The 19,382-nt window shown below is 37.1% G+C and overlaps 1 protein-coding gene across 3 annotated transcripts; it reads right to left on the reverse strand.

The window, feature by feature from the left end:
- Window positions 1–556: 556 nt before the first annotated feature.
- LOC103695864 (phosphoglucomutase, cytoplasmic 2) lies at window positions 557–19,228 on the reverse strand. Of its 3 annotated transcripts, XR_015987225.2 has the most exons (19): window positions 18,855–19,228; window positions 17,890–17,971; window positions 15,309–15,364; window positions 14,406–14,519; window positions 14,224–14,286; window positions 12,255–12,374; window positions 12,070–12,170; window positions 11,630–11,689; window positions 11,437–11,536; window positions 11,190–11,347; window positions 11,014–11,109; window positions 6,190–6,253; window positions 6,028–6,109; window positions 4,279–4,454; window positions 4,073–4,149; window positions 1,539–1,635; window positions 1,312–1,444; window positions 937–1,053; window positions 557–841 (listed from the first exon to the last, which is right to left on the reverse strand). XR_015987225.2 is itself a non-coding variant. In XM_008777295.5 (18 exons), the coding sequence occupies exons 1-18, from the start codon at window positions 18,933–18,935 to the stop codon at window positions 770–772; spliced, it is 1,752 nt and encodes a 583-aa protein (XP_008775517.3). In that variant the 5' UTR covers window positions 18,936–19,228; the 3' UTR covers window positions 557–769. The 3 variants fall into 3 exon arrangements, 2 of the variants coding, with proteins under 2 accessions (XP_008775517.3, XP_008775523.1); XM_008777295.5 differs by lacking the exon at window positions 1,539–1,635; XM_008777301.5 differs by lacking the exon at window positions 1,539–1,635 and having other exon boundaries at window positions 14,224–14,277; window positions 18,855–19,065.
- Between the last annotated feature and the right edge of the window lie 154 nt (window positions 19,229–19,382).

Raw genomic sequence — 19,382 nt, forward strand, 5'->3', positions numbered from 1 at the left:
TTTCGATAGAAAGGTACACCACTTGCATCTCCATCTCTCTCCACCCTCCTTCCCTTCCATCCTCCCATCCTCGGCCTCCCACAGATCTCAGAGTCAATAGATTCAAAATATCTCAACAAATACTCCATAACGATCTCAGTCTAAACCTTTTCTTTTTTCTTTTCTAATGATAAAACATTTGTCTAGATTGGGATTTATAACAGAGTGCTCGCAGGTAAAATAACCTGATTGCTCCCATGCAACCACTCGGTTTTGGTGGTAGTTGTAGAGCTATAAACCAGGCTTTTGATGCATTAAGTTTGGACCGTACCAGAGATTTCAAACTTGGAGGTTGGTTGGGTGGCCTTGTTGTACTAGGCCATATGAGCTCACAATAATATAAGAAAATAAAAAAGAACATAATTGCATGCGCTCCGAAAGTTTTGGAGCTGGTTTTTCACAGCAAAAGAGGATGAAAATCTTGGTTGCTCATTAAGTTGTTAGGTCCCTGGAGGCATGAATTCTCGCATCTAGTTTAAAGAATCCAGAGCACTGGTTATGCAAATATGATCCAGCGTTTGAAGAATAGCAAAATCAAATAAATTTTGTTTCTGTTCTTTTCCCCTTGATGACAGAACCACAGATGAGACTGGAACTGTATTTTTGGTACATATTTAAGTCGAACATATGTACCATGCCTAGATTCAGAGGACCATAACACAAATCCAGCTGGCTGAACAAAATGAGATAGGGAATTCAAAACATATTTTATTGGTTCATCTGCTCTGATTTATGTGATGACAGTGGGAGCAGATCGGCCTGTGAACTCTTGCATCTTTGAAAGCTTTAGCGCCACATCCACCTACAGCAAGAAGCATAAAAGATCACAAACTCAGAAGAACAAATCACCATCATCATCAAACCATGCATCAAAAGTTGAAGGAATGAGCTTCATACAAGTGGAGCAAGTGCTGCTTGTGAATCCCTCCGAGTCTTCATAGAGTCCTCCTCATATTGCTCAATGTAGACTCGGATAGTTGCACCTTCAGAGCCAGTCCCAGAGAGGCGGAAAACCTGAGTGATGGTTTTAGGACGTCAACAAAATATTGCACCGGGAAGAGGGGAGAGGTCCTCTGGAGCATGCCATCTAAGGTTCCAATATAGATCATGCCATTTATGACGATAGGGATGAGAAAGAGAATCCAAGCACATGATGGCAATCTATTCCAGAGTCAGAGAACAAGTTCCAACCAAGATTCAAAGCCTCTAGCCAGCATCCTAGAATTACCTATTGATATTAAATCAATAAAACCAACAAGGAAAATTATTTACCAGTCGTGATCCATCCTCAAAGAGATATCGGATTCCCTGATGCTTCGAGATAGAACCATCCACAGGATCCTTGTATTCAAATTCATCTGCTTGGATAACATTTGGGACATCTGGCCCTATCTCCTTTATAATCCTGAGGAAGGCAAGCAACATATATAACTCTTAACAAATGCCTGCCTCACAACTACATTAATGCAATGAAGGAAGATAGCTCAAGATCTGCTTACAGAAGTCAGAAGCTGATGATCTATTCTATTTGTAAGCCTTTCATTGTGTGTGTGTGTGTGCGCGCGTGCGTGCGTGATATAGTTGAATCATCCCCTACTATATCATGAAATCAAATTGATAAGATTGCATCAAGGTAACTGAAATCAAATTAAACAAGGTGAAAAGGAAAACATTCATTTTGACATTCTATTAATGAATTTTAACATTTATTTTTTGAAATAAAACTAAATGATGAACATGTAAGACCACAACTGAGAGTAAAGGTAAACAAATGAAGCAAATAATAAAATGCTTAGTCTATACCAATATCTAACATCTAGTACAGAGTGCAATTTGTATTTCATAATTGAGGTGAAAAAAACAACTCATCACCAATAAGAGCTTTATGGTCGATACGCAGGTGCTCAATTAGCCCTGTATGTAGACAAAAGTTCCAGAATCACAAACATGATGAAGCCACCTTGTCCCATGTACTGGGGTAGCTATATTATTCTGTTTTCTATCCATTCCAATCAAGAAATATCACCTAAACAAAAGTTTCTTTAAATTATTCACTGCAATCACTGTAACAAAATTTTGTTCCTTCTCTTTGAAACTCGCAACATACCACAAGTGAAATATGCTGAACAAAAAGAAATTGTTCACCATATTTTATCATGTAGATTGATATATTTTGACGTGTTCTCATGCTTCTATGCTTCCATAGCATCTCCCAATTAACCAAGTCACTCCTGCAAATGAAAGACCTCCAACCCAAGTCCATCTGATTGCCACAGCACTCTAACATTCAATGCAGAAAGAACCACCAAAAGTATTTTGAATGCTAGAAAATTCATTGAACATATTGAGAAAAGATTGCAGACATCTTGAAGATCTGCAAGAAAGACCTCAGAATTCCTTTAATTATATCAAGGCCACTCATTTCAAAACATTTAGAAGCAACAATGAACCATATTTCTACGTTGTTGGGACCAGATTTATCTCAGATGTCAGGAAGTCATCATGCTTCCATCCACAAGATTAATCATGATCCAATCCTTTATTCAAGTATTCAAGTCATTTAAAGCTTAGCTGTGTCTACAAAGTTCTTATGGACCTAAATTCTAGTCATTAAGATGTCCAGCTGTTTTAGAATCATTGACAAGCCCAAAGTTTGAATGGATGAAGTATGATGGTCTAAGTTGTTACACGTTATCAGACACCAGTCTTAGCATATCTAACTTCAGTAGGTTCTAACATCTAAAATAGGAGTAGTAAAACTGACCCAACTTAATAACCCTTTTGGATCAGGCATGGGTTTTAGCCCAGATTTTAAACATGTTGGAGATTCAACCTTGTTCAGGTCATGAGGGTAGAGTTTTTCGAGATGGGTCAGACTGGATGAGATCATCTAGATCAGGTTAGATAAGTGGGTTAGATTTTTTTTTTTTCTTGGCCAGGAAAATTAGCAGGTTAGATCTTTAAAGATCAGTTGACCTATTTATTGTACGTCGTTTGGTTCTTCTGAGGACCATAGCGAGTGGAGTCAGGTTGAATTGGTTAAAGATCGGCCATGTTGCTGTAGCAGGTCGGTCAGGTCAGCTTGCTTGGGTAGTGAAAATCAAAACATTGGTGGCTTTGGGTCTTAGTAGAAGGGAAGGGACTTCTTAGTGAGACGTGCCCACTTAGAAAAATTGCGCTGCACTTGCTTTCTAACTGCTCCCACTTTTGGTAACTCAGGTTTGGTCAAGGATTCCCGATCTGGAGTCAAGTAGGCTGAAGTAGAAGGCACGTTTGCGAGTGTTTTCTGTTCTCACTTGACTCAACTTGACCCTGACCTGACCAACCTGATCATTGCCTCCTCATAGGAACAAAAGTAGGTGCAGAAGCTGATTCTTATAACAAGCTTACAGAAAGTAATTGTCTTATAAATTACATAGGCACATATAATATCATGCAACAGCTCAAACTTAACTTGTTGAGAAGTAGAAAGTACAATAATTATCATAATCATTTTAATGTCTGTGAAATAATCTGCAGTGTTTATTGTAATTAATTATAGTAAAGCATTCCCGCCGAATCTTGGGGTTATAAATATAAGATACTTAATTCTCACCGAAATTTCTAAGGAGGAAAAAGCAGTTCACTAGAACGCAAATAAGAATTTCAATTGTAGAATGCAGTTTCAAGAAGATCCATGATATTATCGTAGTCATAGGCTCATAGTATAGAAACATACAGAGATGGTTGAACTAACAAGACGCGAACACAAAAAATTATTTACTAAAACCAAAATCAGAATATAATACTGATACCTGGCACTGCATTATGAAATGTCACAGAAAATGGTTATTAGGAAATTAGATAACAGGAAACATGGTCACAACAAGAAGTCACATTTAGCTAACAAAAGAACATTGGAAAGTATATACAACAAAGAATCCATGCTATGAAAAATATCGAGGCATATTAGAGATAATGAGTGTCTTATCAAAGTATGGTGGGAAATTATAGATGATAAACTAGGCTGGGAAATTTGCAAAAAGAAATGTACTTGTTGACATCAGGAAGAGATGATTGCTGGTTGACCAAATGTGCCATAAGTTCCTTGGCTGCGCCAGCATCCACATTCTGTGCCAAACAGTATGAATCAGTTAGAAGAGTATTGCCTAAATACAGAATTAGCAAGCACATTAAGAGGATGAATAGTCATCTACAGATATCTTTTGACGGTACATAAGAGCAACCACTTTCGCCTACCTCATAGTCATATCGAGTATAATAATGACGACCATGAGTGGCCCAATGCTGAAGAACTATATCTTCAACTGTGACCAGCTTTTCCCCATCAAGCTTGTCCTTGTTTCTAAAAGCAAGAATAGAAAGCCAAGCTAAAACTGCCCAGATTCCATCCTTTTCACGAATATGATCTGAACCTGTAATAAATATATGTGAACGGTGAACCCATGGCAGACTTATTCTTGCACATAATGATTTGTTCAGTCTTGAGAGAATGATGAAGTGAACATACTGAAAAAAAATAATCACTTGTTATCCAAATTTAATTTTAAACTTGATCATTCATAATTCAATGAACGTGATGCTGAATATGTATACGTTGAAGGCCTGATGTCCTTGCAAAATAACTGCAGATGTTACGCACGTGTGCACAGACAGACAAACAACACATGCATGCATGCATTTGCCTATATATGTACTTACATACATGCATATAGACATATATACATGCACACTAAATGATATATGTATATGTATAGGTATGCATTTACTTATACATATATATATATATATATATATATATATATATATATATATATATATATATATATATATGTATGTATATATGGGTTTATATACATACATAAATTCAAACAACACATGCACACATGCATGCATGCATTTACGTATATATGTACTTACATGCATACATGTAGACATATATACATGCATACTAAATTATATAGGTATATGTATAGGTATGCATTTACTTATATATATGTATATATGGGTTTATATACATACATAAATTACATATTTATATATAAATATATGCACATTTATATGATTGAACAATTTTTTTTTGCTGCCGTTTGAATTTTTTTCCTAATACTTGATAACAATTATACATATGAATACCATATGTTTTCTGCTTTTGCTCGGATATGATTTAGTAACTGATGCATTATAGAGGTAAACAAGATATCACAGAATCATTATCAGTATGAGTTTTGAATATATTAAGGGAACAAGAAAAACACTCCTTGCCTCAACACTCTCTCTTGGTAGACCACCACTCTCCTTTCCATCCAAATATGCCTCAAATTCCTAGCATTATCCATGGAATTGCCTAAGTTTCCAGAAGCTGGAGAGCACGAGGGTGCGGGACAAGTTTTCAGAGCAGACAGCACCCTAAGTGGAAGTCTCTAGTACTAAGGTCTCACCTCTCAATCCAACTTTTTCCTCACCTTAGACAACTATAACGATCACTTGGTTTCCTTGCCTATGTCGCACTGCCCTTGCCCAGAAAGTTGGCATGATTTCATGGAAGAGCAACAAGAATAGAATGGAAAAAAACTATAAGATGGTTTGGAGAAGGAAGAAGGCTGGGGAGAGTATGATGGATTGTCAATTGTACAAGATGAAGTTGTTGCTGATGGCAAACAAGATAAGTGGCAGAACTGTTGGTAAGGATAGTGTGACATTTAAGAGCAGGCATGACGTAGGCAAATGGCTATAAACAACATTGTTCAAGTGAGGATTCTACAAGAAAAACAAATAATAAAGGACCTGTTCAATACTTGCTTCTAGTAACTGTACAGAAACACAGATGCACACACAAGTTCACATGCTTAAAAAACATTTTATATTACACTATAGGTCTTTGGATTCCATTCCTACAAATTTTTTTATTTGTTTCCTTTTAACACAATATAGACCCCTAGAAGATTAAGCACTGTAAAATGCATGAAGTAAATAAATAGCACCAACCTGTTCCAAAGCTCTCTTCACCACAGATTGAACAGAGGCCAGCATCCATCAAGTTCCCAAAAAATTTCCAACCAGTGGGTACCTGAAAAATGCCAATGTTCATCTAATTCTACCAAAGCCATCGAATTGAAAGCATTAGTGTCCCTTATGATTAATAAATACCTCAAAAAATTTTAGATGTAATTTTTTTGCCACAACATCTAGGGCAGCTGATGTTGGCATGCTCCTGCAGGTGCCATAGACAATATGTTTGGTGAAGATTATTCACATCAAAGAGCTAGGAACTTTTATTTCTAAGACTTTCTTACAAAGATTAGTAAGTGGTGTGCAACCTGTCAAATAAAATCAACAAAACTATGATGCATTAAATCTGAATGATATGATATATTATGACTGGTATAGCTAGTATTTAAGTACTAAATTGTTGACTTACAAGTCTACAGGTTATAGGTCCACTTAGAGTTAATATTATTCGCTCTCTTTATTTATTTCATAGTAAGTTCAAATTATAAAGAACACATCAAATAAAGTCAAATTTTGTAATATCACAGCCAACCCTAATAACTTTTCCGAAAGCTCTACAAGTTGAAAGTGGTTGCTAAAAGGTGAATAAATTTTCTCTCTTGAATCCAAAACCTCAGCACTAACAGTCAAGGCAACAAACATGTCTGAAAGAACCCCAAAATTTCTCCAAATATATGAAACTAAAGACACTATCCATTTTAAGTTTAACCTGCCCATTGAACCACCCAGAAACAATACCCCATTCTCCCATAGTCTTATAGTTTACACTTCACAGATTAATATAAGCGGCATACTAGAGAAACACAGCTTCACATTGGTTTTATTATCATTAAAGTGACCCTTTGAAAATTATCATAACATGGAATCAACACAAAACCTTACCTAATTCAGACTAAATCATATACACTTCCAAAAAAATTAGTGAATGTGCTTTGTTTTCACTCTTATCCATTTAATCACAAAAATGTGGATAATAAATATCATTGATTTTATTCATAACTGTTATGCTAAAGGAGAGGGCATGGGTCTAAATGTTAGGAGACCCAGAAAAATCGAAAGCCAAAGCCACACTAGGATCGAAAGCAAATGAAGAGTAAGGGGAGGTGTGTTGAAAAACAGTATTGACCAATGGCTTGTATTGAGGAGTCCTTGGAATATGTTGCACTCTCATCCATCCCCTCACTAAACACACACATGCACAGAGAGAGAGAAAGAGAGAGAGATTTTAGCCGACATGTGCCGTAAAGTTGTAATGTATCAGCATCTAAAACTCTTGGGATTTCACAAAGTAAATAGTACTATTATATTTGATAGAAACTAAGGAAATGAATTCCTTAATAATGCTAGAACAAAAAAGAAAAGGTGTGAAAAGATAATTTTTGTTTTCTTTGTATTTACACCTATATGTTTCCAACAAATATCTTAGGTTTTATTGGTAAAGATATTTGCCCATACAATCTCATGATCCTGTTTATTTTTTCCTCCTCCGAATGTTAGTATTCAACTTTCACTCAAAGAGCAGCGAAATTGCAGTCCAAAAATATCATCAACAGGAGGTCAGCCAACAAAACAATATGACTCCTAAATCTTCAATCAGAATTATTTGAGCACTTTCAGGCATGCTACTAAAGTCTCCAGCTATGCTCACTCTAGATAATCTAAATAGCATTTGATAGGGCTTGTACCATGTTGTTCTCAAGTTTGGTTGTGGGATCTCTGATTCCCCTCAAAAAAAGAAAATGGGGTATCTGATAAATTAGAAGCCCTGGAATCGTTCAACTTCAATTGTTTACAAAGAGGATTTCCAGCCAAGTTTAGGGTCTATGTCTAATTCCAATGGAGAAACTGCAAAATAAACGTTTCATTTTTCATTTAACTCTCTACACAACTAAAACTTACATCCATACATCAATCATTATTTCATACATCTTGAAGAGCAAGGGGCAGACAAATGCAAAGATGTATATGTCACTGCACACTTTTTGGTACATTTTTAATTTGGATAGATGCCATAAACAGAAAGGTTCTCCATTCAAAGCAAGGAGATAAGTATTAGTTTGCACCAGTCTATGTCAAGTATATCGTACCAAACTGGCAGGTAACCAGTACTTGGTACACTCCTCATACTACGCCTACCAAAACACAGCAGATGATGTCACCCTTGGTGCACCAACACTAACTACTGTACCATGTGTCTCTATGATACGATATATAGCAGTAACTACAATGCCAATCCTCCATCGGTTTGGGTACTGACACCAGCACTTCAACCCATGATACAAAGGAAGTATAACTTTTGAACAATTTGACAGGAAAAGTCTTTGTTTCATGTTTATCAAAATATTTTAAGTAACAGTATTGCAACCTAATTCACAAGCTCCAAATGCTCCACCAAGTGATCAATGTCAATTTCTTGAAAATAGTCCTCATAGATGGGCCCCTTACTATCACCAAAACCCTGAATCCAAATAATCCTTCAGCAAGGCCTTTTTGGTATTTATCAAAATTCTTGGAAACAAAATAGACCAAAGAACAACACTTACCTCCATAAGAGAGTAATACCTCCTTTTCCAGCAATAAACTTACCTGTCTCACTTGGTTTAATGGCATCCTATGCCATATCTATCCAAACAAACAGAGGGATCAACAATGAAGGTTTTAGATATCAAATCCTAGAACTCCTACAGCTGGTTCCTTATGATTACTTTCCAAATTCAACCATATTTAAACCAGAAGCTCCATAGCCATTAGCAAGTTAAACTAACATGCACTTGTTTCTAGTTATGGCGCACTCAACTTCACTTTAACCAGTGGATCACATTTTTATTGGCTGTATGCCCTTCCTAAAAAAGGAACTTCTAACAGATATATTCCTTCTGCTACTTTGCTAGGCACTTGAAGGTGTGTCTTTCAGAGCCATAAGCAAAGAGGCGAAACAGCTGTCAAACCAACCAGTTCTTCCCCTCCCAATCGTTACATTCTGATCAATCTTAGCCATAGAAAGCTGAGAGAGATCTCAAGAGGAAAATTTTGTACTGCAACCCTTATTTTAGGCAAACTAGTCACTCAGTTTTTACAATCCAAATCCAAACAAACTCATGAAAAGAAATATTTGAGGCCCAAAAGCATCTCAAACAGACCAGGTGCCACCTGAGATTTTAGCAATAGCTATTCCTTCTTAGTCGAAAATATGGTTATGGCTTGTGTCATCTGCAAATGTCATATAGGAAATAACAAACAAATATTGCTTTACTCTATGGAAGTCCTTCCACCAAGTTGAAGATACAAACTCTTGAAAAGAAATATTTGAGGCCCAAAGCATCTGAAATAGACCAGGCGACACCTGAGATTTCAGCAAAAGATACTCTTTCTTAATTGGAAATATGTGTCATCTGCAAACATTGTATAGGAATAAGAAACACATATTGCTGTACTCTATTGAAGTCCTTTCTCCAATTTGAGGATGTTGATAGATTATGAGAACTGAAAACCCCATAAAAACGACACAACACAAAATCCAGAACCATCAGAAGGGTAAGCCCAGCAGTTCTATAAACTTCATCAACAAAGTCCAATCAATCTAATTATACACCTCTATAAAAAGCTTAGAAACTATTCCATGTTCATCACAGTAATCACTCTTGGGATGTGAAACACCATTCCAGAATTTTCTTCACTTTCACAGAAGCATTCTCAGTCCAAAATTTTCAATTATCCTTTTCCCACTAGGAACCAAACAATATGGATTTTAAAGCTACATGCCTTGACCTGAAAATCCTAGATTAAACCATATCAACAATTTGGATATCCTCAACCCTATTCCTGAGGATAATTCAAGGAGACTAATGGATCTTGGTTATCCACTCATTTTAAATTATAGTATACCGTACCGGCCCGAACCGGACAGTACAAAGCATATTGTACCATACCAGTTCGGTACTGGTACCCAGTACAGGTGACAATACCGATATTCGGTACGCCAAAAAAATTCCGTACCGACACTGTGCTAATGTGGCACCAGTACGGGGTCCAGTACTAAGACGGCGAACCTTGTTTTAAATCCATTACTCCATACCTAAACACACTAAGCATTCCATCTACGCATTCAACTAAAACTTCACATATAATGTCTCAACTTAGCAAAAACCAGAAAACTTGGGGGCATCCTTGTGCTACCAAAATGTAGACGGATTGATATCAGCTATATCACGATTCATCCTCTGCCCATCTTTGAAGTTCCAACTTGTAGAGGATAAAGTAGAAAGAATCATGTTCAGATTTCGGATATCTTCAAAAAGAACTAATCAAAAACCCAAAAACAAATGAAATTCCATACTACAAAACTCTTCAACTTTCCTCGAACTGCTCTTGAAAAAGTAAACTCCTCACAAATTCTTCGAAAGAAAAGATTGTTGAAATATCAATTGGTAAAAAGCAAGGATAGAAGTATGCCTTTTCGGCTTTACCCTTTCCCATTTTATTCTTACTAGTGAATATTGAATATTAAACCCAATCAGACAGAAACTTAAGGGTTTGTGACCTTACAAAGTGTATATTAAGGAAGCTTTCTCAGAGTGGGGTCTATAAATTTTCATCCATGAGCTCTTAATCTAAATTCTTACTTACGAGACCAAATAACTAAAGTTTACATTTTAGTTATATGCATATTGTATATTAATCTCATAATCAGTAACATTTCCTATTCAATACCCTTCGCCGTACCCCCACTCCCTAGTGCTATCTACATCCATCGACACTCTGACTGCATGACTTAGCTAATGAGTGAACGCCTAATTCTTAAGCCTTAATCACCTATTACACATGATGCGACTCGTAAATACAACAAGAGTCACCTTTTTTTCTTCATACCCTGAACGAGAATAAGGAACCCATGAATAGAACTAAAAGTACGTCAAGATCATTTTATTTACCTCAGTTAGGCAAGAAAGCTTTGAAAGATACCTGGCAACCCCCTTCAAACCAGAGTTGAAATAGGGAATGGCTTGAACAGCATTGGCAGCAATTATAGCAACAGAATCTGATGGAGTTACAAAAAATCTGATTACACAAGAAACACATTTGTAAGTATCAAGTATAATATATCTATCATTATAGAGCTAGTCTCAGTGCACGGGTACCTCTTGCCAAGGATCATGTTACGATCTGCATCACCATCAGCTGCAGCACCAAACTCCGGTGGTTCGCCTTGAGGGCTTGATTTACCCAGTCCCATTCGTGCAACTAATTCCTTTGCATATGTAAGATTAGGATCTGGATGACCACCTCCAAAGTCTTCCTGAAGACAAAGCATGGTAACAACAAGTGCAACCTCAGAGATATTCAACTCAACAATCTCCTAATAACAGAGAGACAAACAAAAGATACCTTGGGCGTGCAATTGATGAGTGAATTTTCATTTGCACCAAGCTCTTCAACAAAAATACGTTTGGCATAAATTCCAGCAACACCATGAAGCGCATCATAACTGAAAGTGAAAAAAAAGAACTGCCTTCAGACTCATTCACAACAGATAGTATAATAATAACAATTAATTGCTAGCTAGGCAGCAAATACATACCAGAACGTGAACTTTGGACATGAAAGCAGCTTTTGAATGGACACGAAGTCAAAAATTGTCCTGAGATGGAAAAGAGACATATATTACCTTCTGCACAAAATTGATGAGTCCCATTCATCAGATAACTGTAACCACTTTTTTGTGTTTTCCTTTTGTCAAGCAAATTAACAGTGTCACCACCAAATCATTTCATTGGATAATTCTAGCCACTATTATTAGGGTATTTACTATTAAAGAATCAAGTCCAATTGTTCAGCTAAATTATCATTTCGTCAATCTCATGGTTAGGTAGTATGATACTCTCAGAATGAGAGAATCAACATCTCTACAATTTAATCATAATGAAAATATTAGAAGATAAAGCCAGATCAAAAAAACAAACGAATATGAAAGATTTGGCATACAATAAACATACATATACACACGGAAAAGAATATTACTTCATTAATTTTACATAATCACTGGTTGAATCAAAGACCTCCACATCAAAAGGTCCTTCAGGCCCATCAAAGCTACTTACACCTATGACAGAGAGATTTACCTGCAATTAAAAAATGAATTAAACATCAGGTGAACAAATGAAGTATTATGAGACAATTGCAGGCTCTTAGCACAGATTATATACATCTGGAATATCTTCTGCAATTAAGTATTCTTTTATAATTTTTGTATTTGCAAAGATCTTCTCAGTAACAGCTTCTGGAGCAGGCCCACCATTTTCCATGTTGTACTTGATTCCAAAATCCTGCCAAAAGCAAAAATCTGATAAATGCAGCAATCAAAAGAAAAAAAGAACATAAAAAAAAACCGAGTTTTATTCTTGAATGGTTTCATAAAAAAAATTATAGAAGAAAAATTCACCACATTGGTATGAAAGTTTGGTTCAAAATTTTAAGCATTTTGACTAGTTGAACCCAGACAAGTATGTAATAGATGATGATATATATATATACAGTGCATTAACATGTTACTTCCATAGAGCACAAAATTCCCTTTAAACTAACATATGATACCTATTTTGAGGTTGAGAAAGATGGTAACTCAGTTTAGATATTCCTGCTAGCAGTTACACAACAAAACGACTAATTTCTTTCATGCGAAAGTTAAACCGAGGCGGAGTACTGAATTTAATGTGTCTACCCTATAACCCTCCAACTCACCTTCATGCAAACCATGCATGGTTTTTGGAATTGTAAAAAAAAGATATAGTAATATGATGAAAGTTTGAAGGAAAAAGTACCGAATGGGGTTAACCTACATTCATTAAGGTCATAAACCACCAAAAGTACCGAATTTAATGTACCGAATAAGGCAAGCTTACATAGTGATGAAGCACGATACTTCTAAATTCGATTAATTATCAACTCTTTTACATTCTAGCCCATAAAGAAATACAGAATACTAGTTTCATCATTGACAATTAACAGTAAGAACTTAATACTAGCCCTTCATGAAGAAATACTGAAATAAAGGATCTTGGAAACATATTTACAATTTGCATTTATGTTGTGTTCTTAGTAGCTGGAATGTTCTATCTAGGGTGCCACACTTGTTTTAGAAGTAGTACCAAACCCCTTAACATGAGAATAAGGTTTTGGAGTATCCAGCTTACATGTCAGGAGAGTGGGAAAATATACAAAGCACCAATGGGACTGGACCTCAAAATAGAGTAGAATCAGTACTCTAGTTCAACATAATAGGTTAAGCTACATAGCTCAATTTCAACATAGAATGTATAACCAGGGTTCGTCGAACCATGTCGAACTAGCTAGTTCGATCCGACCGGGGTGCACCGAATCTGCCGGTTCAGGGTGTATCAAACCAGACTGGTTGGGTACCAGCACATTTTAGACTAGTAATTTGATCTAGTTTCCGCTCGCTTTGATCCCCCCTCCCCCAGCTTGGAACAATTGAAAGAGCACTTGGCTCCTTGCCTATTCGTGATGGTCAGACTCCGCCCCCTGCTGCCCACGTTCAAGGGTCAGGTAAGTCTTTCTCTCTCTCTCTCTCTCTCTTTCTATCTCTTAATTAGGTTAGGTTTAGAATTTCCCTTGCCTCCCCCTTCCTCCCTCCCTCTCAGTCCGCTAACCCGAGCGACCAGTCGGAACATATCGACTCCCTCCTCTCTCTCTCTCTCTCTCTCTCTCTATCCCCTTTTCTCGTCCTCTCCTTCTCCCCCCCTAACTCGAGCAACCGGTTCACTGAAACACATCGGCTCCCTCCCTTGCCCTCTCCCTCTCCCTCTCTTCCTTTCTCTTTTTCTCCCTCTCCGGCTCTCCCTGTTTCGAGTGCATACCGGAACGGCATGGTACGGGGCCGAACCAGTCACCGACTGATACGCCCTCCAGTACTGGTTCGGCAAACCTTACGTATAACCATATTTATATCTAAAGTTTTTTAAAAGGTAAAGGCTGCAATATTTTTTCTTTAATGACATGGGCATCAAAAGTTGAAAACAAATAATATGGTTCTTCTCTCTCCTGCTGTAATTTTTTTGATCTCCAGCTTATCAAAACTTTTTCAATCTTTTGTGAAAAAAGGAAGAAATATTAATAGAATTATAGCGGTGCAGAATTAACAGCACAAGAAAATACCTCGTGTGGACCACCAGGGTTATGACTTGCTGTCAATATAAAAGCTCCTGTTGCCTGAGATCCCTGTGTTTGAAAGCATAATAGGGAATCGTTATCAGGTTTCGATGAACTATTCATGACACAAACAATCCGTTCCAGAAATATCAGAGGTACATGATTATCTATTAAAAGTGCAAACTCACATCTGCACCAACTCTTTCACGTATGACAGCTGAAACTGCTGGTGTTGACAGTAAACCATTTTGTCCAACCCAGATACGTCTGACTCCATTAGCAGCCGCTATTTTGATAATAATCTGCCCGATTTGAAACAAAAGGAAAGAACTCAAACTATATCAGTAAGAAAAACAATATCACTTCCAAATAGATTTAAAAAACACCAGGCATCTTACTGAACAAACAAACACCAGGTGAATATTATTTTTGAAAAACATGCATCATCAATACATGTATAAGTGCATATATAGTGAAAATATTTTAGCCCCCAAATTATGAAGGGTTTGAGAAATATGCTTGTGTGTGCGTTTAGCATGAAGCTCATGCATGCTTATATTACAGAGATCTCATTGTGCATTCTAGCCAGCAGTTAAATGATTGATACATCCTTCGCTTTATTCACATAACAAGAAACCCAAAGGGTGTTTAGCCATTCAGGGGCTTTTTGTTTGCCTACAAAAAAGCAAGCTGCGGCAAACTCCCTTCATCTTCCTCTCTCTTCCACTGTCACCTCCCTCTTCCTCCATCACCACTGGCTACCCACCATCATCCTCTTCCACCTCTCCCGATTCCACAGCGACCTCCCTCCACCATAGAGAGTGATAATAAAAAATGATGGATTTCCTATATTATTTGTGTTGATAATGACGAGGGCAGATGTTTATGGCATAGAAATGCAACAAGTGCATCCAAATAATTTTATCATCTTTTTTAATCGACCTGGACAAATGAACCAGTATTGAACAACTAAAAATTGTCATTAGACACTCTAACTGACCTGAGAAAATCATGATTCTCATCAAGAGATTAAAGTAACATCAACTGAGGCACAAAGAGGTAGAATTCACAAGTTCATGCATTAGAAGTACCTGAATAGCATCCTTCGAAAAATAACGGCCATCCCCAGAAACAACAATTGTAGCACCTGCGCTGTGAAGCTTATGCTAAGATATACTAGAGAAGAAAACTTACAAGGATGTGATGGTACTAAAAATAGCAAAACAGTAAATAATAGATACACATTTTTTTTTAAAAAAAGATGTCAAATGTACTCCTACATTCATCTTATACTTTTGTAGAACAGAACATGGAAAATAATCCGTGAAGGGAAAAAGGAGTACATGGGACTAGAGTCCAGCACATGTGATGTGGGTGTAAGGATACCTCTAGGAATAAAGTCTGCTCACTGTTTGACCTAAACCATGCCTTGTGAGACCCACAGTGAGGCTTCAGGTTCTGGAATGAGCTGCATAAGGCTGGCCTCAGATTCTTTCGCATTATATATTAACTTGAGTCCAGCACATGCAATGCATAAGTAAGGAATCTCTCTAGGAAAAGAGTCCGGGCTGCAATAGTATAAAAAATGTAGCTTCTTTTTTTAATCTTTTGGATAAGTAATTTAGGGAAATAAGGAAAGGCAGAAATTTTCGGACTCCAGAGGAACGTGTAGAGTCCAGGTCATCATGTGTCTGATTTTTTTATAGAACACATAATTACGTAAAGCATAAGATACCGAGGATGAGGGAACCATTTTTTTTTCCTTTTTTCAGTGTGGGGCCTATGATGAGGCTTCAAGCTCTGAGCATCTGGCCTGCCAGCCTTTCGCATTAGATATTAGTAGATGTCTTACATCTTGCATGGCATCTTTAAACAGAATAGATTTGGCACAACCAAGTAGCAGAAACTGTATCAATAACCAATTGATCAAATATCTTCTGCCAACCCACAATCATTGGGATGAAGGTAAGTGGTTGTGACTGCCATGTGCTGATAATATTTTTTTCTGAATAATCACACGATCGATGTCAACAAAAAGTACATATGCAAACATGCAATATAAGGAAATTTCCAGTTGAGACTCAGATATGGTCATATTTTTTATGCAGCAAGGAGGATCAAGTGTGGTACCTAACAATTTCCTCTGAGAGCTGGGTAATATACAAGCAAGCAAGGGTCATCAGAACATATAAGGTCTAGTAAGATCAGTGGGAGAAAAGATTAAAAAAAAAATAAAGACCTAATTAACTCAACTATCAAAAAGGATGCAACAAAAGGAAACCAACAGAAATAGAGTGTAACCATCTTTTTCATAAATCACCATTTACTTCTTGTTGCTGGAATATCAAGGTGAGTTTACTATCATCCAAGACAATAAGCCATTTCTTCTTAAAAAATGTCTTAATACAATTTTAAGCTAGTTGATGCCATCAAGTTTAGCAACTTGCTAAGCAGAAACCTGCCAGATCAACTTCTTGACCAACTCGAAGTCATAATGAGTATTGTAATGAAACTGTATGTATATATCATGTAGGGGCAAAAAAGTTTTAGTTTTTATAGCAAACCAGAAGGAGAAAATATCATAAGAACAAATAGAGGATAAACTTATGTGGGGAGTCCAATTAAAAAATTCAATATTTGAAGAAGAACAATAGAAAAGATGCAAGGAACAATACAAACTCTTGATATCAAGAAAGGATACAAGGAACAATACACATTCTTGATATCAAGACATTTGCATGGAAATCCACTTGTGCGGACTACTTTCAAAACCGTAGAATCTGTTATAAGCTTTCTAAAGAGAAGAAATTAAAATGATTTTTAAATGAAAAGTATCATCTAATGGTTGTTTAAACAGCAAACTACCATGTAATTTTTAAATTGCATGCATTTGTGCTCTCTCTTGCCTTCGTTCCCTCACACCCCCTCCCTCTCCTGGACTTGGTAGCATTTAGTTAATACCTTCCTCCACCTTTCCCTCTCAAGAACTTTCATGGCATGGCAACAAAGCAACAGTCCCTCTCTCAGATCGTAGCCTTCATTAGCCACAAGTTTATCTATACACACCTGAAAGTCACAAATTTGAATTCAAGTTTATCATATTAGTTGTTTGCCCCCCAAATGAAATTTATGATATTTTCTGAGATTTAATCAATTGAAAAGACTTCTTTCATTGATACTAATATGAACACAATTTGGTTAAGTTTTACTTCACATCCTATAATGCGAGTTTTACAATGCCTTATTTTTGTAACCAAATCCTAAAGTATGAACATGTTTCTCTGAGAGATTCCTATTTCTTTAGCAGTTCCATATTACCCACCTCCTATGTAATTGAGATCTTCAAGCAATAAAAAAAATTAAACTCAGTCTTCTACTCCAAGCTATGACACAATAACCACTGCATCATTGAAGGTGGGAGCTTCTCTCTTTTTAGTGCATCACAAACACAGTATGAACTAAATAGGTCCCTAAGAAAACAAATTTACCCATCACATGGAATAATGGAATCATTATAATTCAATGAAGCCTCATGTTTTATTGATAAAAAAAGATTTAGGTGAATAATAATTGAGCATCTGGATTCGTGGCAGCTCTAGATACTGTCATTTAGGGAAAAAACACCGTAATCAGGTAACTCCCTGAGCAATATTGCAGGCAACAAAGGCTCACCTTTCACTTGGTCAGCAGCAAGCGCATTAAAGGTTGACTGAACAAAGTTATGCAGGTAATTAGGCTGCTTAAAAACCGTCACCTGAAACAAATTCTTATGTCAATACCTATAGCAAAAGCACAAACAATATAGAGAGTTGAGAAGTAACTATTACAATGCCTTACCAATCCCAATCAATAAGGGAGGGAAAAAAATGAGACCACATGTCCAAGCAAAAGAATACTAAAATACGCTTACCATCTATTTTAACCAGACAGAGGCTTCATCTTTCAAACAATAAGCATTTTAAGAGTAATTGATTTATTGAAGTTAATTAAACCAAAATAGTTGAGAATTGAGATGAGCCTTGATGCTCGTTGTTGTGCCGTTACCAGTTAGTCCAATCCCTCTAACTTTGAGACTGAAAAAACCAGCAGGGTTCATGTTATTAGTTTATTGGTTTTATAATCAATACTTAACAACTAAACAGCAGGTGTTAGATAAGCTTATTTTTTTGACCAATTTTAAATACTTTTACTACGACAGTAAATCCTCCAGATTTTCTGCCGTCCCTCGCTTTCGTTTACGAATAACCAACAAGATCCTAACCATCATTGCAATGCAAAAAGCAACCATCCGGACCACCTGATCTCGATCAGATGGCCAAGACAACCCAACGAGATGCAGAAGATGGGCGTAACATGTATCAAATCAATCAAACCAAGACCATCTCATTCGCGAGCCAAAGATCCCTAATTTAGGGGGGGAAATCAGCATTGAGATCGAAAAGTCGGCAAAACAACTGAAGCCACTGAAGCGTAATCAATACGAATCGAATCCAGATTCGCCACTAAAACAAAAGAAACAAAGAAAGAAAGAAAGATCTAATTGCCAACTCTTCCAGGACGACGAGACCACGACTTCAAGATCTACAGCTAAAAACTATGATCCAAGAAAGCTTAGATCTATGAAAGGCGATCATTACCTTCTTCCTGAGGCCAGAAGTCCCAGGCTTCTGGCCCTCGAAAGGAGTCGTCTCCTTCCGAGTCACCATAAACATCACCATTTTCTCCTCCCTTCTGCAGCTCGAATCGAGATCGAGATGGAGAGCGCGAGCAAGACGTGGGGAAAGGAAACGGAACAAAAAAATTAAAGAAAGAAAGAAAGAAAGAAAGACAGGCGGCAGCGACGTGAGGGGTGGCGTGGCGTCGAGAAGCGAGCGTTATATGAGGCGGAGAGGCGGGTGGCGTTGCTTCCAGAGGCCACGCGTACCATTCCTTGTTGTGGGACCCAGAAGAGGAGTGAGCTGGAGACCGTTTATCACAAGCCTACTTTACCGAGGGCCGTTCGTTTCTGCTCCACATTTTGGAGCACTCATTTACATTATGTCAAACGGATCGTATTTCCAGCAAAAAAAAAAAAAAAACGGATCGTATGAGTTGACAGTTACAAACAAGCCTACGTTTTCTTAGAAACTTTCGAATTATAAATATGGGAAGAAAATATTTCGACA

This window comes from Phoenix dactylifera, chromosome 5 (genome assembly GCF_051530095.1).
Source record: "Phoenix dactylifera cultivar Ajwa chromosome 5, Ajwa_hap1_PhDact_Kaust_v1.1, whole genome shotgun sequence".
Classification (NCBI taxonomy): domain Eukaryota; kingdom Viridiplantae; phylum Streptophyta; class Magnoliopsida; order Arecales; family Arecaceae; genus Phoenix; species Phoenix dactylifera.

What these genes read in the sequence shown, in the direction of transcription:
- LOC103695864 (XM_008777295.5), bottom strand. Translation starts at nt 18,935, where the DNA reads ATGGTGATGTTTATGGTGACTCGGAAGGAGACGACTCCTTTCGAGGGC. An exon ending in TGCTGCTGACCAAGTGAAAG is followed by an intron (nt 15,365 to 17,889) that starts GTGAGCCTTTGT and finishes TTCACAGCGCAG; the next exon opens with GTGCTACAATTGTTGTTTCT. An exon ending in ACCCTGGTGGTCCACACGAG is followed by an intron (nt 12,375 to 14,223) that starts GTATTTTCTTGT and finishes TGCTTTTGGCAG; the next exon opens with GATTTTGGAATCAAGTACAA.